The 25,337-nt window shown below is 36.7% G+C and overlaps 1 protein-coding gene across 2 annotated transcripts in view; it reads right to left on the bottom strand.

Annotated features, from left to right (window-relative positions):
* Window positions 1-25,337, bottom strand: part of Samsn1 (SAM domain, SH3 domain and nuclear localization signals 1) — a 56,610-nt gene that overhangs the window by 27,734 nt on the left and 3,539 nt on the right. For both annotated transcript variants that reach the window (XM_021226087.2, XM_021226085.2), the window contains exons 2-3: window positions 5,498-5,569; window positions 1,231-1,380 (exon numbers count right to left, since the gene is read on the bottom strand). In XM_021226087.2, coding sequence (XP_021081746.1) covers window positions 1,231-1,302 — 72 coding nt within the window. In that variant the 5' untranslated portion in view covers window positions 1,303-1,380; window positions 5,498-5,569. The remainder of the gene's footprint in view (window positions 1-1,230; window positions 1,381-5,497; window positions 5,570-25,337) is intronic.

Below are 25,337 nucleotides of genomic sequence, written 5' to 3'. Positions count from 1 at the left end.
TATTTACATAAAAAAGAAGGAAAGTTTACTCATCTGAAAACCATATAGAATATCTAACCCCAATCGGGTCATAAACTGAAAGTTAAGAGCTAATATTATGAATCCATTAGGAGAAAATGCAGAAGTAATCTTCATTATATGAAGTTAAACAGTATTTCAAGTATGCCAAAAGCCAAATAACAAGAGAAACAGAAAATTGAAGTATTATAAACATTTGATAATAAATAATAGTATAAAAGTGAAAATACAATGTGCAGAATGATAGGATATATATCTAGAAGTCATACATCCATCCAATAAAACTCATTCAGGAATTATATAAACATTTAAAACTTATTAAATGGCAATAACCAAGTACTAAAAAACAGACAAAACATTTAAATAGATATTTCTCAAAATAGAAGTAGATAGAACCAACAAGCACATTAAGTGATCTCAGTATCATCAATGTAAATGTAAATGAAGTGTGAGTCTACTTCATCTTAACTAGTGACTGATACTTAAAAAAATACCGTGAGCTGAAATGATATAGGAACATTGGAGCCACTTATTTTTTAATACTGGGTAAGGAAAATTGAACATAGTTTTGGGAAAGCAGTTGCTCACAATATTAGATGTAGAATTACTATATATCAAAAGGAAACAAAAATATTTTCATACAGAGAATCACATATAAGTGTTTACAGCAGCATTAATCATAATAAAATCTAAGTAGAAACAGCCCAAATATCAGCCAGTAGATATGGAAAATGTAGGTTATTTATAAATGGGATAGTATTTGGTAATAAGAAATGAATTCCAGATGCTTGCTACAATTTAAACAGTATATTATTCTTCACATGCTAGATGTGTGAATTTCCTTCTTTTAAAATTGGAGCAGTAATCCTTTAAGAACCATACAAGTGGGATAGCCAAATGGCTTGTTGGGTAAAGGCACTTATTGAGCAAGCCTGAAGACTTGAGTTTGATCCAAAAACCCCTGTAAAAGTTGAAAGGGAGAATAGATTGAAAAGTTATCCTCTGATGTGTGCATGCACCCCATGGTACTCACATGCATGAGAACACACTGGTTTTTTTTTAGAACTACAGAATTTCTAAGTATGACAGTAGAAGGAAAAATATATCTAATTGTTTCATAAAGCACCAAATATTCTAGGTCTAGAGACAAAGCCAACTAAATATTATATATATATATATATATACAGATGACAAAATATACAATATACTTACCTTTTCCTCAGAAAGGGCTTTGATGTATTTTTTCCCTACTTTTTTCTTCATTGTCCATGAAATAGCCCTCATTTTTTTACTTAAATTTCCTCCAGTATTTGAAGTTTTATTTTGTTCTTCACTTCCATTTGTTAGTTCCCCTTCATGGACCTAATGTAGAATTTTTTAGAGAAAAGATGAAATGATAAAGAAGAAATGATCATTTGTTTGATTCCAGCGTTATATTGTGCTAGGGATTTCACATACTAGGCAAGGGAACCACACCTAAGCCCTGTGTCCAACCCTAGGAACATTCACTGAGAACCTCCTTAGAGAGAATAAAGTTTGGATTTTCTGTTCATTTTGTGCTGTACACATTCTGGGCATAACACAATAAGAAACTTTCTTGAAAGTTCTCATCTTTGCAGGTGAAATTCTTGGAGAATTTCAGCTATGGTTTAGTAGCTTTTAGTTCTTGTTTTGGAGATGATCAAAACAGAAGTAACCATCAGGCAGCATGAGTGATTATAGCTTTATGATGAGAGATAATTTAATGGAGCAATTAGAAAATCCTTTATCACCACTCCTATAGCTTCTTGCATCTCAAATAGATTGGCATGGTCATAGTGATTTTTTACAAAGTTTGGAAGCTAATTGAACAGTTGAAATCTACAATGTTTTCATCTCATCAGGTGCTTATGATGGCTCATTGTTCACTTTAAGTAATAGTAAATAGTATCTGGTTCAATCCACTTACAAAGAAATCCTCACATGATTAATAGATTTCATGTATGTAACAATTAAGTCTTTTATTTGGTTTGCTGTTAAGTTGTGCTCATTAATAATCTTCCTGACAAAGCAGTGATTACTTCTCTCCTCAGAACAAAGCACAAGCATTGGTGTTTGCCTACAAAGCTCAACAGTATAGCATAAATCAATGTGGTATGATATGATCAATGATGGGAAATGTCTCTGTAGTGATCGTAAATCCTTTAATACGAAAGTTTAACACATAATTAACATTATTCCGTTTATAAAATGTGTTGCATCATATAGAATCTATGTAAAATAAAAATATCTTTACTCTTTTCAAAATAGCATCTTCACTATTCGGGGGCAGTTTGTTTAAACGAGTCACTTGTGTTGATTCTGAGCCACAGATACATAATAAAACTTGAGACAAATAATAACTATTGCCGTGATTGTGTGTCTCCTTTAATGTATAAGGTTCTCATCTCAGTTTGGACACGCTTCTGCCATGGCTACCTCTAGAGAGCTACAGATTTCATAAGCTATCCAGGCATTAATTAATGTGTAGTAACAGGAAAGAAACTATCTGATTCATCATTCTTCATGCTTGTCCACACTTCCTGTTGCTTCACCTGATTTTTTCATCTTCTCTACCCTGACTTTATTTGAAAATGTGTTTGCTCATTTAGTGATTATCTGCATTTCCTGTATGATGCATGTTCCATGAGAATAAATACTTTCTCTATATACTTCATTCTAGTCTCAGAAATACTTCAAGGCATGTTAACTAGTGTTCAATATTCTTTAAATAGATGAAATTCTTGATATAGAAATTGAAGGCAGTTTTCCCACTCCCCTTGAGGACATGTATGGACTAGATGCTCTTGGTCTCTAGATGGGCAAGCAATGAACTATGAAGGTCATCTGCTTTAGTCCTGCCCACCATGCTTGATGGGAGGATGGCCCAGCATACCAGAACTTAAGAAATAATGGGAAGATTCTGACTAGTGAGCTCAGATATTTTAATATGAGCGTTTAGCCACATAGTTAACACCATTATTAATCAATATTATATTTTGCTTCATATCTTACCCCAAATTGCCTATGATAAATATAAACAGACATCCAAAAATTTAAGCCCCCATTGCACATTATTAATTTCTACATCATGGTTATAAAGGCAGAGTCTTTGCTTAATTCAAAATACCAGAATAAAACATAATTTGGAAACACTCAAATTTTAGTTAGCCTTTTTCTTCTCTCTCTTCTTTGCTTCAACTTTCTTGTTTTAGTTGTAAAATTATTCTGCTAACTAAAATAAATATGAAAGCATATTATTTAGTTAAAACTGATATTCTTACTATTATTTCAAATAATGCAATACAAATACTTTTTTGGTTTCCCATCATTACTTATAGAGACTTCGGAGAAACTGTTTATATATTTTCAATTAGTTTTCTTTTCTGTGAAGTTTGCTCCATAGCCAGCAGTAGATTTCTGTTTAGAATTTACAGTTCTATTATTGTCACAATCTTTTCAATGATATTGCTGCCAGACTCCAGACCTCATGAAGTAGGCATTTTCATCTTTCATTGCAACAGTACTCTATAGTAGCTAGCACAAACCCTCTCATTTTGTAGGTATCTGTGAAAAGGATAGAGAATTGATCCTGGGTTTCTGGAAATTGGGAAACTACTTTATCAGCTCTCCTAAATGCTACTTATTCCAATGACAGTGGATGAGCTTGAGATAGTTTCATAGGTTTGTTACAAATGAAACAGTAACAGAACACAGCTATATATGGTTTTAGAGATAAGATTTTATACAAAATACTAAGTGAAAATAAAGTCACACAAATAAGTTCCCCTCTGTGTATGCACACATACATAAACAAGTGCTTATTTGTGTAAGTTTGTGAGTACATATATAATTATATATGGTCACCCATAAATATGTAGAGAGTAAAATGTAACTGCAGTGGCTGGTGTTTACAGTCAATTTGGCAAGATCTAGAATCACATCGGAATTGAACCTCTGTGCATACTTTTGCGGGATGATCTTGATTATACAGTTGAGATGGGCAGAGCCACCCACAGTAGCTACCATTTCCTGGCTGGGCTTTAATGAACATGCATTTGTTGCCTTCAGCTTCTTGACTATGTAAGTGATATGACTTGCTGTTTTAAGTAAACTCCTTCAGTTTTTACTTCCCCACCATGCTGGACTGTGATCCTTAACTGTGCTCTGAAGTAAACCCTTTCTCCCTAGAGTTGCTTTTGTCAGGATATTTTATCACAATAGCAGGGAAATAAACTAAGACAGGGGTGTGTGTGTGTGTGTGTGTGTGTGTGTGTGTGTGTGATGGTTGATATATATATTACCTAAATTGATGATTAACTATAATAATACACAAAGGTATATTAAAATATATGAAATGTTATTATAATTTATAACATAGAATATTCCTTGCTGACATAAAAAATAACATTATAATAGATGCATCTGTATATAAGATATTATAACCTGTTTATCTAAAAGTAATTGTTAGTGAGTTCACAGAGTTTGGGTCAGTGTGCAGATTAGGATTAAGAAAGAATATGTGCTGCATTCTTAGTTTTCTCAGTGTGTGGCTCCTTCAGATGGACCTTTCCTTAGTCACCCATCCCAGGAGGTTCCCATTAAATAAGATGGTATAGCAGAGTTACAGACGTTAAAGTCAGAGAAGAGATTGGGTCCTTTCTTTGTCATTTGATAACTCTATAATAGAAAATCCCTTCATCAGTAAAATTAAAACAAATAGATAAGTAAATTGGTAGCACTATATTTCCTTCATGACAAGCATTCAATTAAATATAGCTATCAATGGTACTGCTATTATTATTATATACAAAATTTAATGTTATGGTGAGTTTTGCTGAGACCAGACACAAAGTGTGCACTAGAAGTGACTCATCTGGTGCACTCTCACCTTGAACTCTTGGGAAAGGGTCTAGGCCCTGCCCTATATGAAATGACACACTATGGACACCCCCATGGAGGGCCTCACCCTCCCTGGAGAAATGAGGGGATAACGGGGGGGGGGAGGGCACGGGAGGAAGGGAGGGAATGGGAGAGGGACCTGGAACTGACTTGTGAAGCAACCTTGATTCTTATCTAAATTTAAACTGGAAAATAAAATTAAAAAAAAAAAGAAGTGACTCATCTTAGCAGAATGACCACCAAGCCCATTTAGCAACTTTCATGCTTTAGCATGGAAATGATTGGGAGCCTTGAACTTGTTAGTGTAGTTTTGAATTATAATGATCTTGAAATTGTAACTAATTTTAAATTCATGTCATGCCCAAATATTGAACAGGGTTCTTAGATAGCTCTTTACTGCTAAATACCCAACATGGTACTAGACTCTAAATGCTCATTTATTTCAAATTCTGTGTACATCTACATACCTTGAAAAATGTGTCTAATTTCCTTACCTAATATTATAAACTTTTAAAATATGCTGTCATAATGTTAATAAGGATATGATAAAATAACTAACCTCAGTTGAGTCATCAGATTTTGATATGGAATTATTCCGAAAACGATCAAAATTCCCAAAACTGCTGCTGCGCTGTAAAATCAGAAAAGGAAAAGAAACTTAAGGTTTGTGACTTTCACAACTGAAAGTAATAAATTTGTTACAGCTTCTCAGAAATGCATTTTGAATATGTAAGCTTTGAAAAGTCCTTCCCTGGACTCAGAAAAGCCATTGAAGGTATAAATATTATTCATAATTTTATACTAAAACTTGCTAAAATGTCTTCTTTTGATTTGTGCAATAGTGGTTAAGACCTTGGTTAATTTTTTAAAATGTATTCACAGTATTAATTACTTGAAACAAGAAACTGGAGCTTCTGAAGATTCTAAACTGAGCCTTCTTTAAATAAGCGGAACACTAACTTATTTGCACCAGGAGAGTTCAGGCAATCTTTGCTAACAAAGCCAACAACGAATAAAGACGCAATAACAATGTAGCAGAGCCAGCATCTGAGTGATGATCTCTCTCCTGCCTCCTAAAATAAGTTTGCTTTAAAACGAAATCAACACAAGTACATTTCCCGCTAGCAAATTTTGTGAACTTTAACTTCTCTGCCGGTAATCAGAAAGAGAGTAGGTAGACGCGGGCCTATTAATAAACTGAACATATACGCATGCGCAGTGTAAGCATGTGTGTAATTTCTTCACATTTCACACGCACTTGCACTGACATCCCACTGCCTGTCTCCCGTTGTGCAGATCAACTTCCCTCACTGATTTTAAAGGACAAGCTTCACACGTTGTTAGCAGAGTAAAATTTATATTCTTTTGCAAACTCACTCTACGTAGGTAATTATAAATTATCTTAAAATGCTTCAAAGTAAATGGCTGTCCTGAATACACTTTCAAAATTCTTCAAAATCACTAATTCAAAATATCGGCTTTCTCACTATCAATTTGATTTTATGCATTGTTTAGAATTTGGGTATCTAATTTTATTGTGTAGGAGTGCATGCAAGTGCGTGTGTGGTGTGTGTGTGTGTGTGTGTGTGTGTGTGTGTGTGTTCCTGTGTATGTACCTAAAATTTACAAAAAAAATCTTGACCTAAGAATTATACATCATTTCAAAGTAATTTATCTTAGGAATGAATAGATTTTACTGAAAAGGTAACCTAGTAATTTGGAAAAAGTCCAATACCAGTAGTCAGTAATCTATAGAATTTGTTCTTGTTCACTCAGAAATCTCACTTTAACTAGTCTTTGCCAGGAAATCCTTAAGCTCATTTTTAGACACATCTCTCATACCACCACTGCCTTTAAAACTGCTTATTTCCCTTATAAAACAAGTTGAACGAGAAAGATCCTGGACATGTGACGAGTGGTTAGCCTGATATAGACTCTGCTCCAGAATATTGCTCTACAAATGATGGCTGTGGCAGACAAAACACATTCTTCTGACTTGCCTTGCCTGTTGAACAAGCCTATAGTTCTTCATGCTTGTGGTGGGAGGAGAGCTGAGATAACTGAAATTGTGTTCCACACTGGAAAATACCACGTCATCTCACACGGAGCTTACCAAGGTAGAGATGTACCTAGAGCATGAATCACTCTGACTTGCCCAGAAGGCGTTTCCTTCAAACCCTCATTGATCTGAGGTCTGAGGGAAGTGAGGAAACTATTGTCCTGTTTACGGATGAGTGCATCAAGGACAATCTGCTACTCTGTTGTATACTTGAGACATGCTCATAGCCTATAGTAATTTTGTAGCCTTTATACGCAGGCTGATGTTGCCTATTACATATTAATGAGTGTTACAAAGTGCCTCCCACTACTGGATAATGGGGCCTGTTGCATGGGAGGCCACAGAATAGATTCACTTCAGCATTTCCCTATACTGTATTCTTCCATTAAGTAATCAATAGCCACCACCTTTTAAAATTAATTCTGCCTCCATTACCGATAAAAAGCAGATATAGGAATAATGGTGTTAAAAAGATTTTTTTAAAAACCTACTACATTGGATCTTGCCAGTCCTAGCAGAACTAATCCCCTAACAATTTTAAGGCAGAAGAGTCTGTCTATCCATTCTAAGATTCTCTTAAGAAGTAAATTTCAGTACTTATTTAAAAGGTTTTTAAAAAATATTTTATTATCCAGTCTGAAAGTCAGTTTGTGTCCAAGAAAATGGTTTCATAGTATATTTATAGGTTATAGCTTATGTTAGAAAGGAGTGAACGTCTACTGTGAGGTGTAGACCAAGGGATGGATTTATAAAACCTGCTTCCTACATAGTAGTCTTTAAGAAAAGAGAATGTGTTTAAATATTCACAAATTTGTATTATAGTGTAACCGCTTTTCAGATACTAGCTGATGACATAAGCTCCCATCAAGATAAGGCAAGTACTTGAATTGTCTCTGGAAAAAGCAGCTTAAATAAAAAAAGCAACTCATATGTTAGATAATAATTGATAATGGTAGCATTCGATCATGTTTGCTCTTTACAGTGTGTGCAAGTATATTCAGGGGCTTGGAGTGTAGTAAGGAAATAGAACACATACTTTGCATATTCAGTGTCTTAGGTTCAAACCCAGCCTAATCCCAGCAAAATAAAGTATAAAATCCTTCTATGTTTAGAAAATCACTTGTAAAATGGCTCAAAAGCTGTGGAGGGAAATTTGGCAGCATCCTGTAAATTTTCATATTTATTTGTATTTTGTCATAGGAATTAAATATCTATATTCCTGCATATGAATGTGTGTGTATATATATCACATTGGTTGAAATATTTTACTCAAAAACCCATAAACTCCGGCATTCACCAAGAGTATACTACATGAGTAGCATGTGTATGCATCAATTGAAAGATACTGAAATTCATGTTTCCCTAATTCAATAGAATGATCCCTAGGATATATTGAAATTGAAAACAACAAAACAGAGAAAGGTGTCTGGAACCATCTACCATTTATCGAAGTATATGTCTCATGAGAGCAAATGCAGGGTTTCTCTCACAGATGTATGTCAAAGTAGATACTTTGTCTCATAGATTTGCATACAAAAATGTGTAAAAGTTTCAATTTTTCATGAATAAACTCAATAAAATAATCCCTAAACTTTAAATCCAAATGAAACAAATCTAGCTAACTCTAAATTGAGTTGAGGAGAAAACTTACTGTAAATCATTATAAAACAAAGCAACTTGGTAGTCTGTACCCAGAAAATACTGCAAGGACAGTTTGTAATGGCAAACTAAATTTTAACCTGTTTCCACTCATTGTGACGAGTAGTATTGGTGTGGACGTAAACGTTGAGTGATAATTAAAGTGACTATCAGCGCAACTAACATTTGAAGTCAAGATTCTTAGAATATAATAAAAGTCACACACATATAAAATAAATTCCCTAAATAATACCTGTGATCTTAACACCCAGTTGAAAATACCTATGTTATGTCCTGATGGACTGCCACTTAAATCATCCCCCTGCTAACTGCACTTCCAAACATAAAGATCTGAGACCATGACAACCCAGTCTTGTGTCACTTCCGGTTCACAAATTAGACCCTGTACATACACTTTCTAAATGGAAGCAGAGCTCTCCAGAACTAGGACAGAAATACACTAGGATTCCTGACCCGTTGTCAACCCACACACATGCCTTCCATGTAGATAAGGGCTATACTGAACATCCATAGTATTTGGATAGATTGTAGGTCAAATGATGCTTTTTAATTTTAGTAAGAGTAACCCATGTAATATATTATGAAACAATTGCAATATACCTTAACAGGTCAAAATTAATTGTTTTTTACTTATAAATATTTTTCATTTTTAATACTAACCTAAGTTCTCACATCCCTCCCCTTCTCCCGCTCCCCCCAACTTCCCCCTTCCCACACACCATCTGTTTGTAAGCAAACAGAAGAAACGCATGATCAGTAAAGGTGGAGTTAGAAGGAAAACTTCAAGAATGAGAGAGTTAGAAGGAATTAGAAAGAAGATGTGAAGAATAAACATACAGTTACAAGGAAATCTTCAAGAATGAGAGAAGGAAATCACCAGCAGAATAAAGAATACAGAATACAGAAGAAGAATAAAGACAAGTTCTGATGGAAGCCATCAAGAGTGTGTGGGTGTCTTTTTGTCTTTATCACCTCAGATAAAAAAGTCAGTACTCCAGAGTCTGTGGATTCCCTTTGAGCCCAGCTGTGCTGCCAGAGGCTGGTCCCCTAGACAGCAAAACATAACAGCCTCAGTTGTTACAGATTGTTGTTTCATATGCAAGTGGCAGCTTTCTTAGCCATCACTGGCCCTTCTGGAGGAGGAGACTGGGGTAAGGGTCACAACCTGCATAAAAAACAAAGCAACAACCACACCAAGCCTCCTTTAGAATTCTCCACACTGAGGTGGTCCTCTCTGCCCTACCATCCCTCACAGTTAGTCAAGTCTTGTTTTTTTGTTTTTCTTTTTTTTTTAATCAATAATTATTTTTTTATTCTTTTTTTTTAATTTAGATAAGAAGCAAGGTTGCTTCACAAGTCAGTTCCAGGTCCCTCTCTTTTTCCCTCCCCTCCTCCCGTGCCCTCCCCCCATCCCCCCCCGTTATCCCCTCATTCCCCCAGGGAGGGTGAGGCCCTCCATGGGGGTGTCCATAGTCTGTCATTTCATATAGGGCAGGGCCTAGACCCTTTCCCAAGAGTTCAGGGTGAGAGTGCACCTCACATTGTTCTATGGGAGTCCAAAGTCCGTGTGTATACTTGGTATGGGTACTGATCTGCTGCCCAAGGCTCAATAGATTCCCTATGCCTCCTCACTGACACCCAGATTGTTTTTCTTTTCAGATCATCTGTTCTCTGAACACGGTGAAAGGATGAAACTAAGTAGGCTTTTAAAACCGTTCACCTGTCTGTATTATGAACATGAAGGAAAATATGGAGTCTCTTTTAAAACTACGAGTCAAGCTTTTCCTAAAACCTGGAGATGTGACCATATGTTTCTTTCATACCCAGCTACCAGCTTTTAGGGTTGTCAGATAAAATGCCATCTCTGGTGTGACTTTAACATTTGAGCAAGGCACCAGTAGAAGTGTCAATCTATTTCAAAGGAAATACTTGCTTACTTGAGTCAGACACCCACAGTATTTTGAAGTATACTGGCAAATTAAAAATTATGCATTCTTACTGCCAACAAGCTCTCACATCTAAATATTACTCATAAGACATTTGTTAGTACCCACTCTTCAGATCAAAAGTGTTTGAGCTCACCATAAATATTGCATTATAGAAAGTTAAATCTCAACAAGCCTGTCACCTTTTATCCCAAAGCATTCGAGGATTTAATTGTCCTGGCTGACTCAGGTGTTAAGATGTTGGAGAGTGAGAATCCAATTTAACTCACTTAAAATAATCTGTTAGGATTGCCTCAGTGTTAAATAATTGCAGTGTCATGTGGTACCGATGGAAGAGGTGTGTGGGGTGTCAGGAAACTTCAAGAAAAAAAAAAGATACAGCAGAAGTGCAAATTCATGCCTTCAAACTAACATTACAACCTTGTACAAAGGCAATACTGAGCAGAATAAAATGATCAAAACAAAACAACACAAATTAGGGTTATGGATATTTCCAGTGTGCATCTGGCTTTTCTAGGAATCAAAGTTAGCTGGTTCCTATCCTCCCTCATCACCTTCATATCAACTGCAAAATGCATGAAGGGGATGCAGGTGCAGATGCTGCCAGTGATCTCTAAAGTTTGCTCAGAATTTCCATGCAGAAACTTTACTTCTATAATTTGCTGTGCCACTAAAATATTTTCTGTATGAGTTTGTGCTCTCACCAGCAGTGGAGGAGGGTTGTTCTTTCTCTAATGTCTTCTCCAGCATAAACTGTCATTGGTGTTTTTGATTTTAGCCATTCTGACAGGAGTGAGATGGTATCTCAGAGTTGTTTTGATTTGCATTTCCCTGATGGCTAAGGATGTTGAGCACTTTCTTGTGTATCTTTCAAACATTTTAGATTCCTCTATTAAGAATTCTCTATTTAGTTCTGTACCTCATGTTTTAATTGGTTACTAGGTGTTTGGGTGATTAGCTTCTTGAGTTCTTTGTATATTTTGGAGATTAGCCCTCTGTCAGAGGTAAGGTTAGTGAGTATCTTTTCCCATTCTGTGGACTGCCTTTTTGTCTTGGTGACTGCATCCTTTACCTTACAGAAGCTTCTCAGTTTCAGGAGGTCCCATTTATTAATTGTCAAACTCAGTGTCTGTGCTACTGGTGTTATGTTCAGAAAGTGGTCTCCCATAACAATTCATTCAAGGGTACCTCTCACTTTCTCTTCTAACAGGATCAGTGTGGCTGGATTTATGTTCAGGTCTTTGATCCATTTGGACTTAAGTTTTGTGCATGGCGATAGACATGGATCTATCCACATACTTCTATATGCCAGTGTCGAGTCATGCCAGCACCATTTGTTGAAGATGCTTTCTTTTTTCCATTGTATAATTTTAGATTGTTTGTAAAAAAAATTAGGTGTTCGTAGGTGTGTGGGTTAAAATAGGGGTTTTCAATTTGATTCCATTGGTCTACCTGTCTTGTGCCAATACCAAGCTGTTTTCAGGACTATACCTCTATAATAGAGCTTGAAGTCAGAGATGTTGATGCCTCTGGAAGTTTCTTTATTGTACAGGGTTGGCTTGGCTATCCTGTGTTTTTGTTTTTCCATATGGCATTTCTTCAGGAAAATGGGAATCAGTCTATTGCAAGATCCAGCAGTTCCACTCTTAGGCATATACCCAAAAGATTCACATTCAAACAGCAAGGACATCTGTTTAACTATGTTAATAGCAGCATTATTTCTAATAGCCAGAATTGAGAAGCAACCTAGATGCCCCTCAACTAAAGAATGGATAAATGGTACATTTACATAATGGAGTACTACTCAGTGGATAAAAACAATGGAATCTTGAAATTCCCAGGCAAATGGATAGAACTAGAAGAAACCATCCTAAATAAGGTAACCCAGCCACAAAAGACAAACATGGTATGTACTCACTCATATATGGATATTAGACATATAGAAAAGGATTACAATCCACACCACCCGAAAAGCTAGGAATCAAGGAGGACCCTAAGAGAGACATACATGGTCCCCCGGAGAAGGCAAAAGGGCCAAGATCTCCTGAGCAAATTAAGAGCTTGGATGTAGGGGGAGGGAGGTAGGACAAAGAGAAGGGGAGAAGAGGAGGGGAGAGGATGATACGAGGGAGCAGGAAGCTTGAGTCGGGGAAAGAATAGAAGAGAGCAAGAAAAGAGATAACATAATAGAGGGAATCACTGTAGGTTTAAAGAGAAATCTGGCACTAGGAAAATGCCCAGAGATCCACAATGATGACCCCAACTAACAATGTAAGCAACAGTGGAGAGGCTATCTTAAATACCCTTCCCCTATAATGACTTTGATGAGTACTTTATAGGCCATCCTAGAGACTTCATCAAGTAGTTGATGGAAGCAGAGGCAGACACCCACAGCACTGAGCCCAACTCCTGGAATCCAGTTGCAGAGAGGGAGGAATGATGAGCAAAGGGGTCAAGACCAGGCTAGAGAAACCCACAGAAACAGCTGACCTGAACAAGGAGGAACTCATGGACACCAGACTGATGATTGGGAGGCCAGCATAGGTCTGACCCAGACCCCCTGATAGTGGGTGGCAGTTAGGAGGCCTGGGCAGTATATGGGACCTCTGGTAGTGGATCAGTATTTATCCCTAGTGTAGGAATGGACTTTGGGAGCACATTCCACATAGAGGGATACTCTCTCAGCCTAGACACACTGGGGAAGTCCTAGGCCCTGTCCCAAGTATGTAACAGACTTTGAAGATCCCCCATGGAAGGCCTCACCCTCCCTGAGGAGCAGAAAGCGAATGGGATAGAGGGTCGGTGGGGTGCAGGGGAGGAGGGCAGGGAGAGGGAACTGGGATTGACATGTAAAACAAGATTGTTTCTAATTTAAATTAAAAAATGTTTTCTGTAAATTGAAACTACTTCAGAGATTACCCAAGGAAGATGGGAAGAACTTCAATAATAACAGAAAATGGTCAATGCAAAAATTATACTAATAACAGCAGATTTAGTATATTAAAAACGTTCTCAGAGTAAAGGCTCACCTATTTAAGATTCTTGACTTTACTTCTACATGATCTACCACTATGTTATATTTCATTATGTTACATTGCAACTGAAGACTATATAAGCTGTTTAATTCAGTAGAAATTAATCTGTTCAAATTAGTTAAGGGGAGCTCATAAGTAATACTTTGATATGTTTAAATACTTTTGTCAAATACAAAGTATCACATAACCAAAGTTACTATGAATAATTTTTTAAATTTCTGTGAAATATAAAAGGAAGTATAAATTTTTGAAATGTCAGCCATGATATGGGGTATGACTCAATGGTAAAGTTCCATTCTTGCAAAGATAAGGATATTTGATACCCACACCACTAAAAGTGCTGGGTACAGTGAGTGCCACATGCAACACTGGGCAGGCAAAGACTAAAGGACATTTGGAGCTCACTGGCCAGCCAGTTCAGCCTAACTGGTGAGCACCAGGTCAGAAAATCTATCTCAAATGAGGTATATGCTATCACCAAGCATATTAGAGGTTGTTTTCCGGTGTTCACATGCATGTACATATGCATACATGGGAACCCACGCAGATAAACTAGTGAATGCATGCATGCTTACACACGCGTACACACACACACACACATACACACACACACAGACACTCTAAAAATTTCAACCTTGATAATACTATTCTGTAAGTATGTACAGGCCCATACCTATAATTTTAATTTATGCAGAATATTATATTAAATGGTCAAAAGTTTTCAACATAAAATTAACTCAATATAATTTTAAGATGCTTCAAAATTCTTTAGTCTAAGAGATTCTGCAGATGTTTACTGAGATCTTTGCAAATCACCAAATCCAAAAGTAACATTGCTTAAATAATGATAAAATCACAAAAAAGAAGTTGTGCAATGTTTACTATATAGGAAAAGGACCTCTGAAAGACAAAAATGTGACTCCTGTAAACTATAATTCCCTCTGTAACTTTTGAAGGAAAAAAAATACTGTCTAATGGACATAACCATTTTAATGACTAAAATTTTTTATTTGTACACTGTTATTCCACTAGATCTTTTTTATTGTCTGAATGGACAATCTCAAAATAAAAGTTAGCAAGTAGTTTTAAGTTCATATGCCACTATGCTAGCATGGACAGTCTGTTTCAGAGCTTTTGAGGAGCCATATAGAGAAATGTCCAGAAGTCATTTCTAGGCTTAAGAACTCCTGGTTACCTGTGGTTACAGGATGTAGGCAGTGCTTGGGAAGATGTAGGACAGAGGAGGGAAAGGCATGATGATCCAAGGTAACAGGGCATATATGTTTGCCAACCTAGTCAAAAGATGAACGGTTTCCTTAACACCGTTCGCATTACTAATCATGGTTTCTGTGTACTGTGGTGCATCAAGGCTATGTTAGGGATAGATGATTCATGTCTAATGCCAAAAAAACATATATTTTTCTCCAATAATTGAGATAATTTTTGTGCCTATTTGATTTTTTAAAATCTATGACTAAATATCTAATATGATTTTAACTGTTCATTCCATTACGTACTTTAATGATATGGCTAGCAACCAAAGTAATATTTAAGACTCTGGTAAAAGAAGACAACCAGGGCCAAGTTTGGTGATGCATGTCTTTAATCCCAGCACTTGGTAGGCCAAGGAAGATGGATCTCTGTGAGTACAAGGCCAGCCTGGTTTACAAAGTGAATTGCAGGACAGCCAAGGGTACAACAAAAAAGAAACCCCTTCTCAAAAATCCAAAGAAGAAAAAAAGACAACTATTATTGAGCAGAAGAACTTCAAATGCTGTTACCTTGCTACATTAGTCCAAATTGTAAATTAAAAATAAAAAAAACACTCTCTGGTTTTCCTTAATAAGTGGCTAATTTTTCAAGTTGTACCACTTGCACATTTAATTATGTTATAGCATTATTTAATGCAGCATTAATCTAAATGAAAAAGTATGTAATGGAAGTTAAACCCATAAATTTTTGGTATTAGGAGAGTTCAAAAAAGATAAAAGTAACTTACCTACTCATTTATGGAACAATTCCTTGTAGAAGCTATCATCTAAGACATTTTTTAAACCTTTTCAATAATTAGAGTTGAATAAACCGCTGAAAATTTGTAATGAAATCATGATCAACAAGGTGAAAACATGTGTGACACTTCCAAACCCAAGACACTTTTTAAAATATTAAATCATTTAATGTGTTGATATGAACTTTAGGTCTCAGAACAATCTCCTAACAAGTTTGTCAGTCATGTATTCCTGTACCTAGATCTATCACAGGGTTAATATATTAATATATATTGAATAATATAATATTATATTAATGTAATACATATGATCACAAAGAGGTGAAGTTCATGTATGGTAACCATCCCTATGAAATCGCAATTAAAGGTGTGGAAATTAACTTGAGTAGAAAGACTCTGCTCCAGAATTTCCCCAGAAGACCCTCAGGAGCACACCATGTAAGATCCTATGTTTTAAACAAGTTCCTCTTTCAGGGGGCCTCTGGGTACACAGTGACCTTTCTACAGGTCTCCTCCAAGGATATTTTAGTCATGCAGCAATCTCCTTGAACACGAGTAATGACAAACAATAAGCTAATTCTGAAAAAGTTTTCTTTAAGTCATCTTTACTACTTATAAATGGGTGGGTTTGATGCATGATTTTTGGTGGCCCTGATTAATGGGCACCAGCAGCCCAGCTTCTGAAGTTGTAATGTGTCTGTGAGCCTTCTCCTCAGCCGAGCTCCCCCATTAATCCAGTGGCATATGTCAGCTCAGCAAAGCAAGGTCACTCTTCTGCTTCAAGGGGAACCTTTTTAGAAATAATAAAACTGACAGAAAGTTCTTCTTTGCATGCTTTATGCTGCTGGGGTTGAGTGCTGCAGTTAATATCATAAAGCTTGTAAACATTCCCTTTACAGGCAGCCACTGCTGCCTCGGGGCTTAGGAATGTAAACGTTTTTTCTTTCTTTTTTCTTAGTAAGAATAGACATGTTTATGTGTGGTAAATATATGATATGCAATCCCAAACAGGGGAAATAATATGTAGGAAAAATAGTAGGAAGCCTGGGTGCTAGGAATTTTTGGAGGAGACCATTGGGTTTTGTAAACTTTTTCATTATCAAATACGTTTGTTTTCATTTCAGCAAATTTGCATCTGGTTGCATGTATATTTCAGTGTATTGAGAGATACATAGCAGTGATATTAATAAATAAGCTAATGATTACTCTTTGACCTTCAATGTCATGTTTCATAATTGTAGTACATTTACTCCTGAAGGAATGTTTCTTAAATAATAAACATTTGTTTCATTGCTAATGCTACTTTAATATTGGTAGATATTAATAATGAGGTAATAATAATGAGACAATCTTCTAGTAATTTGTAGATCCCTTAACTTAACCCAAACAAAAGCTATCATTGAATGAAAGGGAAGTGATAGCTATGCAGATTTAATAATGAATACATATAATCATAAGCATTACCAAATTTAACAATTTAAGTTTATATTACATGTTGATTGTTCTTACTTTAGAAAGTCAACTGTGACAGTAAAGCTTGTATCATTTTTTTATGATTTCCAGGATTTACTCCTGGAAATATCCCTGTAATTTTTCAGTATGTTCTTTAGAGCTTAATATCCAATTTTAATCACTATGAGTTATAAAATAAGACTTTATATTGTCTAAATATGCCTTGATTCTTATTCTAGATAGTAAAACTACATAATTACAGAAATAAAATTCATTATTTACTGGTTTCCACTCGATTACATAGAAACAAGCTATTAGAAGTGACACCACTTCATAATTTGGGTCAGGCCTTCTAGGAAACCAATACATTGGTTGAATCTCTAGATCAGGTGTGGAGGTTTTGTCAAGCTTATAGAAATACACAACTGACTGACTCACAAACGAGGGTACCAAATGTTGGCACTGTCAAATATCTCTTTACTACGAGAACTTCCTCTATCAAAGAGAATGCATACTCCAGACTAATGACAAAAGTCTCTTCCCTGGAAGAAATGGCACCTAAGGCAGCAGGTCACTGATGCTTGGACCTAGTTAGTGTAGCTGGTTAATGGTGAAGTAAGTTTGAGGGCATCAAGACTGGAGACATGATGTCATTGCCAGTTGTCTCTCACATTAGTGAGCCAGGCTGCAGAGCTGGCTACTCACTAAGTGTGTATTTACTACTGCTCTGTGTATCTCTGCAGTCATGGATCTCTTTCTCTCTCGTGTGCGTGCGTGCGTATGTGTGTGTGTGCGTGTGTGTGTGTGTGTGTGTGTGTGTAATGCTCCCTACAAAGCAGCACTCTGTCCTGCTAACAATCTTTTACTCCTTACACGCCGTAATACATCATTGTTGTTTTGTTCATTGCATTCAGACTCTAGAAACTGTTGCTCTGTTTGTATGTGTTTCACAGATCTTTATCGTGAATGGGTTTTTAGGCTTCTCTGAAGTAGGTTACTTCTGTAAATGACTAATATTGCCCATTAGTCATGCCACACTCAGTGCAAATTTACTGAAAAGTTACTACAATTTTGTATTCTATAAGTGCTTTTGGGAAGTAAAAAAGACAGGTCATTCCTTTTTGAGCTCCCCCCAAGTCCAAGGAAACAAATATGAGTAAGATCTATATCTCCTCTTCTTGACAAGAGAGACAGTTGGAGTGAAGCCAACTAGGGCAGGTAAACTACAGCAAGCATGGAATAAGTGTTACAAAATTAGAAAAAAAGTGGAAATAGCATCTCCTGAACATCGACCAAGGTCAGGAACTATACACATGCTAATAAGTTACAGCAAACCTACATGCCAGGTTTTAGAATGTTCTCCTTTTCCAACACCAAGACTCAAGTGAGGGTTGATAAACTCCTCACAATCCTCTGGTTAGGAAATACCAAAATCATATCTTCAAGCCTAGTTCTGCGTGACTGATCCATGTTGCCTACTGCTTTGTCAGCTAGACATTTCTCTGTGCTGGAGTGACTGATGCTGGCTTTCTTGAGGTGGTAGTCCGGCTAGGTAGTACAATAGGGATGAGTTCATGGATACCCAGAGTCCTTCCAGAGTAAAAGTAGCAGAGAGTGTGGTTGTTGCATCAGGAGTACAGGTCCTTGAGAACCACCTAGACCAGACTAAATTAGTGAGCATCACTGTAAAGCACCTCAGAGGACCTTAAAGTGTAATCCTAAAGCACTGTCTAAGGATAGAGAGCAGATCTTTTTCTTAGATGTTTTAAATGATGACTTATGGGAGCTACTGGAATATAGCAGAGGTATGTTTGCATGCGGAAAATGGGAATGTGAAGTGGGCAGGAGGGTGTGAGGAAGGGGAAGCATGCGATGCAGTCGGGAGTGCAGGTCAGGTATGGGACATCTGTCAGAAGAAGGGAACCAAAGGTGTCTGGATGACATGAAGCAGCTGAAAATCAAAACCTCACCTCTACTAGTGGAAACTACCAGTGGACTATTAGTGCCTAAACTGTGCTGTCCCCAAAGCTTTGTGCTGTCTTCTCTTTTTAATTTTTATTTTTAAATTTAAATTTAAATTGGAAACAAGGTTGCTTCACATGTCAATTCCAGGTCCCTCTCCCTTTCCCTCCCCTCCTCCCGCGCCTTCCCACAACCCCCCTATATGCCCCTCATTTCCCCAGGGAGGGTGAGGCCTTCCATGGGGGTGTCCATAGTCTGTCATTTCATCCAGGGCAGGGCCTAGACCCTCCCCCAAGAGTTCAGGCTGAGAATGCATCTCTCATTGTTGGATAGGAGTCCAAAGTCCATTTGTATACCCGGGATAAATACTGATCTACTACCCAAGGCCCAATCGATTACCTAGGCCTCCTCACTGACACCCACGTTCAGGGGGTCTTGATCAGTCCCATGCTGGATTCCCAGGCATCAGTCTGGGATTCAAGAGCTAACCCTTGTCAGGTTAGCTGTTTCTGGGGGTTAAACCAGCCCAGTCTTAACTCCTTTGCTTCTAACTTGAGGATTTCACAAGGTAACTGTATGTGAAGTTAGTAATGTCAAAGAGATCATTAAAAATATAACCATTGAGTATTCCCTAATCAAATACTACTTGTTTCTTTATAGGATGCTGTCAGTGATGCAAACAGAGATCCTGGAACAAAAATGCACAGAAAAGGACAAGGGGGCATCCATCTACTGGAAAAACTAGAAGCTCTTGCAGACCTTTTTGGAAACCAAGCTCCTAACATGTAAGAAATGGATAAGATGGACCTGGGGGTGGCAGGTGGAGAATGCCTTTAATCCCAGCACTGGGGGAGGGGCAGAGGCAGGAGGATCTCCGTGAACTGGAGACCAGCCTGGTCTACAAGATCTAGTTCCAGGACAGCCTCCAAAGCCACAGAGAAACCCTGTCTTGAAAAACCAGAAAAAAATGGATAAGGTGGCCTTTAATATACAGACAGTGGCTTTCTTCAACTATCTAAGAACCATCTCACATACACCACAGACACTTTTCTTAATGGAGGGCAGCTTCTTTTCTCTACTAAGAAGTGAATATGAGTAGCTTGTTTCTAAAAATCAACCTGAGTCTGTAATACTAGATAGCAGGGGAAATGGATCAGTCTGGTAAAACTTTACTTGATTCCCTGTAGATGGTGAAGCCATTTATCTCTAAATCAGGGAGAGACTTAAAGGACAGGTGCTTGAGCACATTAGCTTTAACACACTGAGTGCATTGGTAGTCGAGGTATTGACTGTACATTTTTCCTATGGGATATCATATCCACTCCTAGAACAAGGGGAACCTGTGCTCTCCTAAGTCTCTCACGATCTTTTGATTTTCCTGCAGACTTACTTAGTACTTTCTAAATACCGACAGTCTATTTGGCCCCAAATCCTTTGTTATTTACCTGTAATTAAAATTTAATTTTGAATTTACATTCTATAACATAGGAAAAATCTAAAACAAATTAGTGGTGTCTTGGAAAGAGTGATAATCACTAAAACAATACAGTTCAAAATATTCATCAATTTAACAATGAACTGAATAAGCTACAAGTTCATCTTAAAATTAAAATTAAAGTAAAATTCAGTAGAAATAAACTTATTTTGAAGGAAGAGGTAAAAGCCCTAAGGAAGTTGTGTGCTAATGACAGGTTTTTTGTGGGTTTTTTGTTTGTTTTTGTTTTATTTCAATCAGTGAGCAGTAAATTTGAGTCATTTCTCCTTAGAAATACAAGGATGATGTAGGGTAGTAGCAGTCTTAATGTTTGATGCATTTAAACTGTGTGTACTGCTCAAAGGGATGCCATCTGTACTAAAAAAGACAGGTTCTAAGTCTTTTCAACAGCCCTCACAATATGTTACTTTCCTTTGATGGATCCAAACTTTTTCAACTCCTATTATTTGAAAAACTAAAGTGTCAACTAGATTTATCTATATTAGTGTCTCAAAATTAAACTCAAGGATAAACAGGGAAGATTTGGTTTCAGAAGCACTATCATGTGAAATCCAAAATAATTTTTAACCTTGAGTGAAATATGTCACATGTACAGGATTACACTGCTGTTTATATAAGGGGAAAATAGTGCTACCTCATCATGGTCCTGAAAAGATTTTTAAAGTTAATGGTACCAGGTGTGGGATACCTCCTTTGAGTTGTTTGGTCAGGGGTTCTCTGGGGATCCCCCAAAAGTACAGGCTATCACCAGTACTCTTGGTTGTCTATCAGAACTTGATAGTGATACCCTATTTCTATAGACACCACACATTTTGGTGAAAGGATATTGGGAAATCCATTGGGTACTGACCAGGAATCTCCCTCTCACTGTTTTTGTAATACTGGAAATTACTCTGTCTGCTATGGGGCAGGGAGTTATCAACAATCTAACCAACTGTCAACCCCATGAACTACATTAATCAACAACATAAACAGATAGGTCCTTGGTACAATAGAGGCAGAAATGTTAGTGGGATAACAAACTGTTTTCTGATTGAATTTAAGACCTGCTTCACAGGAGGAAATTCATGCTTGGTGCTATAAGTCTTCTCAAGAACTGATGTCTGAGAAGTTTACAAGCCACAATGGTGACCCTATAATACTTCTCTGAAGTGGACATAATCCCAAACCGTCCTCTAAATGTTTATCTTTATGCCAATAGACTGGTGCTGCTCTCAGACATCATCAGAGAGGCATCTTTATGCCGTGGGTGGTGCTTATTGCATAAACTCCTAAGAAGTCAATTTTCAGATTGTCAGAGGATTGTTCAGACACAAATGGGAACATCTGTATCACCCTACCCACAAAGCACAAGGGACCATTATGGAAATGGAAATAGAAACATAGTAAGAGTCAGATGTTGGGGAAGAACAGAGCAAACCAGTGTCTTCTGGCCATGACAAAACCCCTGCTTCATAAACTCATAGAACCTATGTCTGTCTGCATAGGACCTGTAGGAGATAAAGTTCGTCAACCGTCTAGCGTGGTGGGAGGACTCTCACAAGCTCCCACCCCTAACTGTTTATGGCTTCTGAGGGAGGGAGAGTCAGTTTTTTTTTTAAAGATGAGGCCCTGATAGGTCAACCATACCCTAGTGGATAACGCCAACCCAATGAATATATAGACAACACAAATTGGACTTGATGGGTTATGAAAAAAGATGTAAATGATTATTTTTGACCAATAAGAAAAATTTAACACAGTTCTGAATGCTGAACTTTAGACAGATATAATATAACATAATAACTTTGCTGTATCTGGCAGGACTTGGGGGGCTGATATAATCAAATGCATTGTATAAAATTCCCAAGGAATTAAAAAAAAACAGTTAACGGACTTAGACTCTTCATGCAGTGTCTTGTCTCAAGTTAGAACCAGGTCATGAAAATGACCTCCATTCTCCTGTACCTGGTTAAATAAGAGTTAAATAGCACTTTAACAGTCTAGATACAAAAAAGCAATGCAGAAAGCTCTTTAATGCCACAACTATGTGTCATCCCTGTCTAGGAGCATAAATTTGCACAGCGGGCAGTACAGTGAAAACAGCTCATAATCAACTCATCACCTCTCATCATTGCTGGGATCAAATGCAAATGGGAAAGAATGCCACTTCAGTCACTGCTAGTGAAAATTAGCATCTGTGACACTAATGGTGTCTCATTTTGTATGCACTTTAGATTAAAAAGAACCTTTTTTAAAAAGCTATTTCAAGAAGTGCCATTATTCCAATGTTTCCCTTTACAATGACAGTGGTATTGAATCTCCTTAACTCACAGAAGATCCCTGTTAAAATGCATTTACACAAATTACCATACTGGACATATCGAGACTGCTTTGTCCTAATTACAGTTCCGAATTTCATCTCTGTGGTACATTCCCTTTTTCTTTTCAAACTTTCTAGCATGTTCCCTCACCTGGAACAAAGGTTGATCATGAGAGAACAATAATAAGCTTTCTAAGGAACCTGAACAGCCTTGGGCATATTGGAGTGATTCTTTAACACTCATAAATGAACAAAAGATGGGTTTAAACACATACAAACAACTTGCTACCAAGAATCACCATGAATAGACTCATGAAACTTTCATTTTTCAAATATCAGTCAAGAGCCTACTACATTGGAAAGCTAAGAAAATAACAATGTTTTGAAACCACTTGGCAATTAAGAAAACTGTATACAATTGTAATTGCTTAAGTTTGAGCAATATGTTACCTAGAGAGATTTCATAGGTACAGGCCCTGAATTTAGTTGGAGATGGAGAGGGACCCTAAATTCCTTTTCAAAGTACAAATGCTCCTAAAGATGGAGTCTGCCTGGTCTTTGTAAAATTCATCAGGCATTTAACAGACAGAGACAATGGCAGTACCACACAGTACAACAACCAGTATTGTAGTAGTGGAACTTGGTATCATATGTTCTTTCATATAACACATTTTAATCTATGCATTTTCAGTTAAGATAATTGATTTTGTTAAACATATGTAACATTTTATGTGCCTTTGCCCCCTCATTTATGAGGCTTGGAAGAGTTGCTCTCTAGCAGAGCTGTAGTAAGTAGTAAATATAGTAGAAAACCCATGTAGAACAACTGTTAAATAATAAACACAGGCAGCAAAAATAAACATCTTAGATAAACACAAGAAAAACTATGTCCTATGATTATTTGAACATTTATAGATCATATAAACAGTATAGATGAATGGTTATTGAGTCTGCATAGGGATATGCTTACAGGTCTCTACATCACTGTCAGAATTAAGCACTAGTGCTAAAATAGTAAAAATAAAACTCACAAAGGGAGTATAGTGCATAAAGCAAGGTTATTTTCAACTAACATAAGTGTAGGATACTTAGCCACTGTTCAAGTTTCATTTTTACTTGGAAATTGCCTATTGCCAGATGGAAGTCTGGGACACACTAAATTTATAAGAATTAATTAATCTTTTATTATATATATATATAGTTAGGTACTTTATATCTTAGGATATTTTTGGGAGAAAAATTGTGAGAAACCAATAGAAGAACATTGGTTTCTCACTCTCATCCTATTTTTATTGCTTAATAATATATTTGAATGATATTCGTCTTGCATATAAGCTACTAAAATAAAACAAACTTAGCAAAATTGAGAAAGAGTATATAAAAGTTAGGTACATCATAAATGATAAGGTAAGATTTATGACAACTGTATTTTTTTGTTTTAAAGTTTTACTCATTGGCATATTTACTGATTATTATAAACAAAAGAAAATATATTATTTTGTATATAGTATTCTCTAAAATCTATTGTATATTACATTAATGAACATTTTAATGTCACAACTATAAGGCCTATTAGAAAAATACTAGTGACAGTCTATTTCTTTAACTTTATTTTTAGCTGATATATAGGAAAAAATTGTGCATAGTCTGGCTACCATATGTTTTGGTATATGCATAATTTTTGTAAATGCTTAAACATAACCCTTCTCAACATCCATATATTTCTTGTGTGTGTGTGTGTGTGTTTGACTGTGTGTGTGAGTGTATGTGGGTGTATGCATTTGGGCATGTGAGTGTGTGTGCAGGTGTCTTATATGTATGTGCATGTATGTGTGGAGGCCACTGGACAGCCTCAGTATTATTCCTCCTAGGTCAATGTCTGTCATGGTTTTTGAAATAGTGGTTCTCACTGGTTAGAAAATCCGTGGTCTTGCTGATTAGGCTAGTCTGACTGTCTAGCCTGCTCCAGGCTTATGCCTGTATTTGCCTTCCCAGTTCTGGCATTGTAGGAACAGAATGCAGCACTGTGCATTTTTACGTATGTTCAAATGATAACATGCTTAGATAGACAGATATAGACTGAGCTTGACACAGTCCCCAAACTTAGAATTTCATTAGAAGATGCTTCATTTAATTATATATAGTCATCTTATTATGTAGTAGCCTCCCAGAACTTCTTACTCCCACCTAATTCAGTAACCACTGGTATTCTATTTTAAAAAATTCATTAGGTTTTATTTAATGTAACATTAGGTATCATAGGTTTCTCCTGTGTGTGTGATACTGGAGGATGGAACCTATGGATTCAGTCAGAGCTGTACCACCCAGCTACATATATAGGTTTAAAATACACAATGTGTTTAGGTAATATTTCCCTCATTTTGATGTCACAATAAAGAAAAAAGAAATCCCCTCCACACTCTTGAGAACACAACAAAAAGAAGGAATGCCTGTGGGTCAGGATATGGAAAATATTATTTG

Source organism: Mesocricetus auratus, unplaced genomic scaffold (assembly GCF_017639785.1).
Source record: "Mesocricetus auratus isolate SY011 unplaced genomic scaffold, BCM_Maur_2.0 Super-Scaffold_100008, whole genome shotgun sequence".
NCBI lineage: Eukaryota > Metazoa > Chordata > Mammalia > Rodentia > Cricetidae > Mesocricetus > Mesocricetus auratus.
This window is presented reverse-complemented; position numbering and strand designations above follow the sequence as displayed.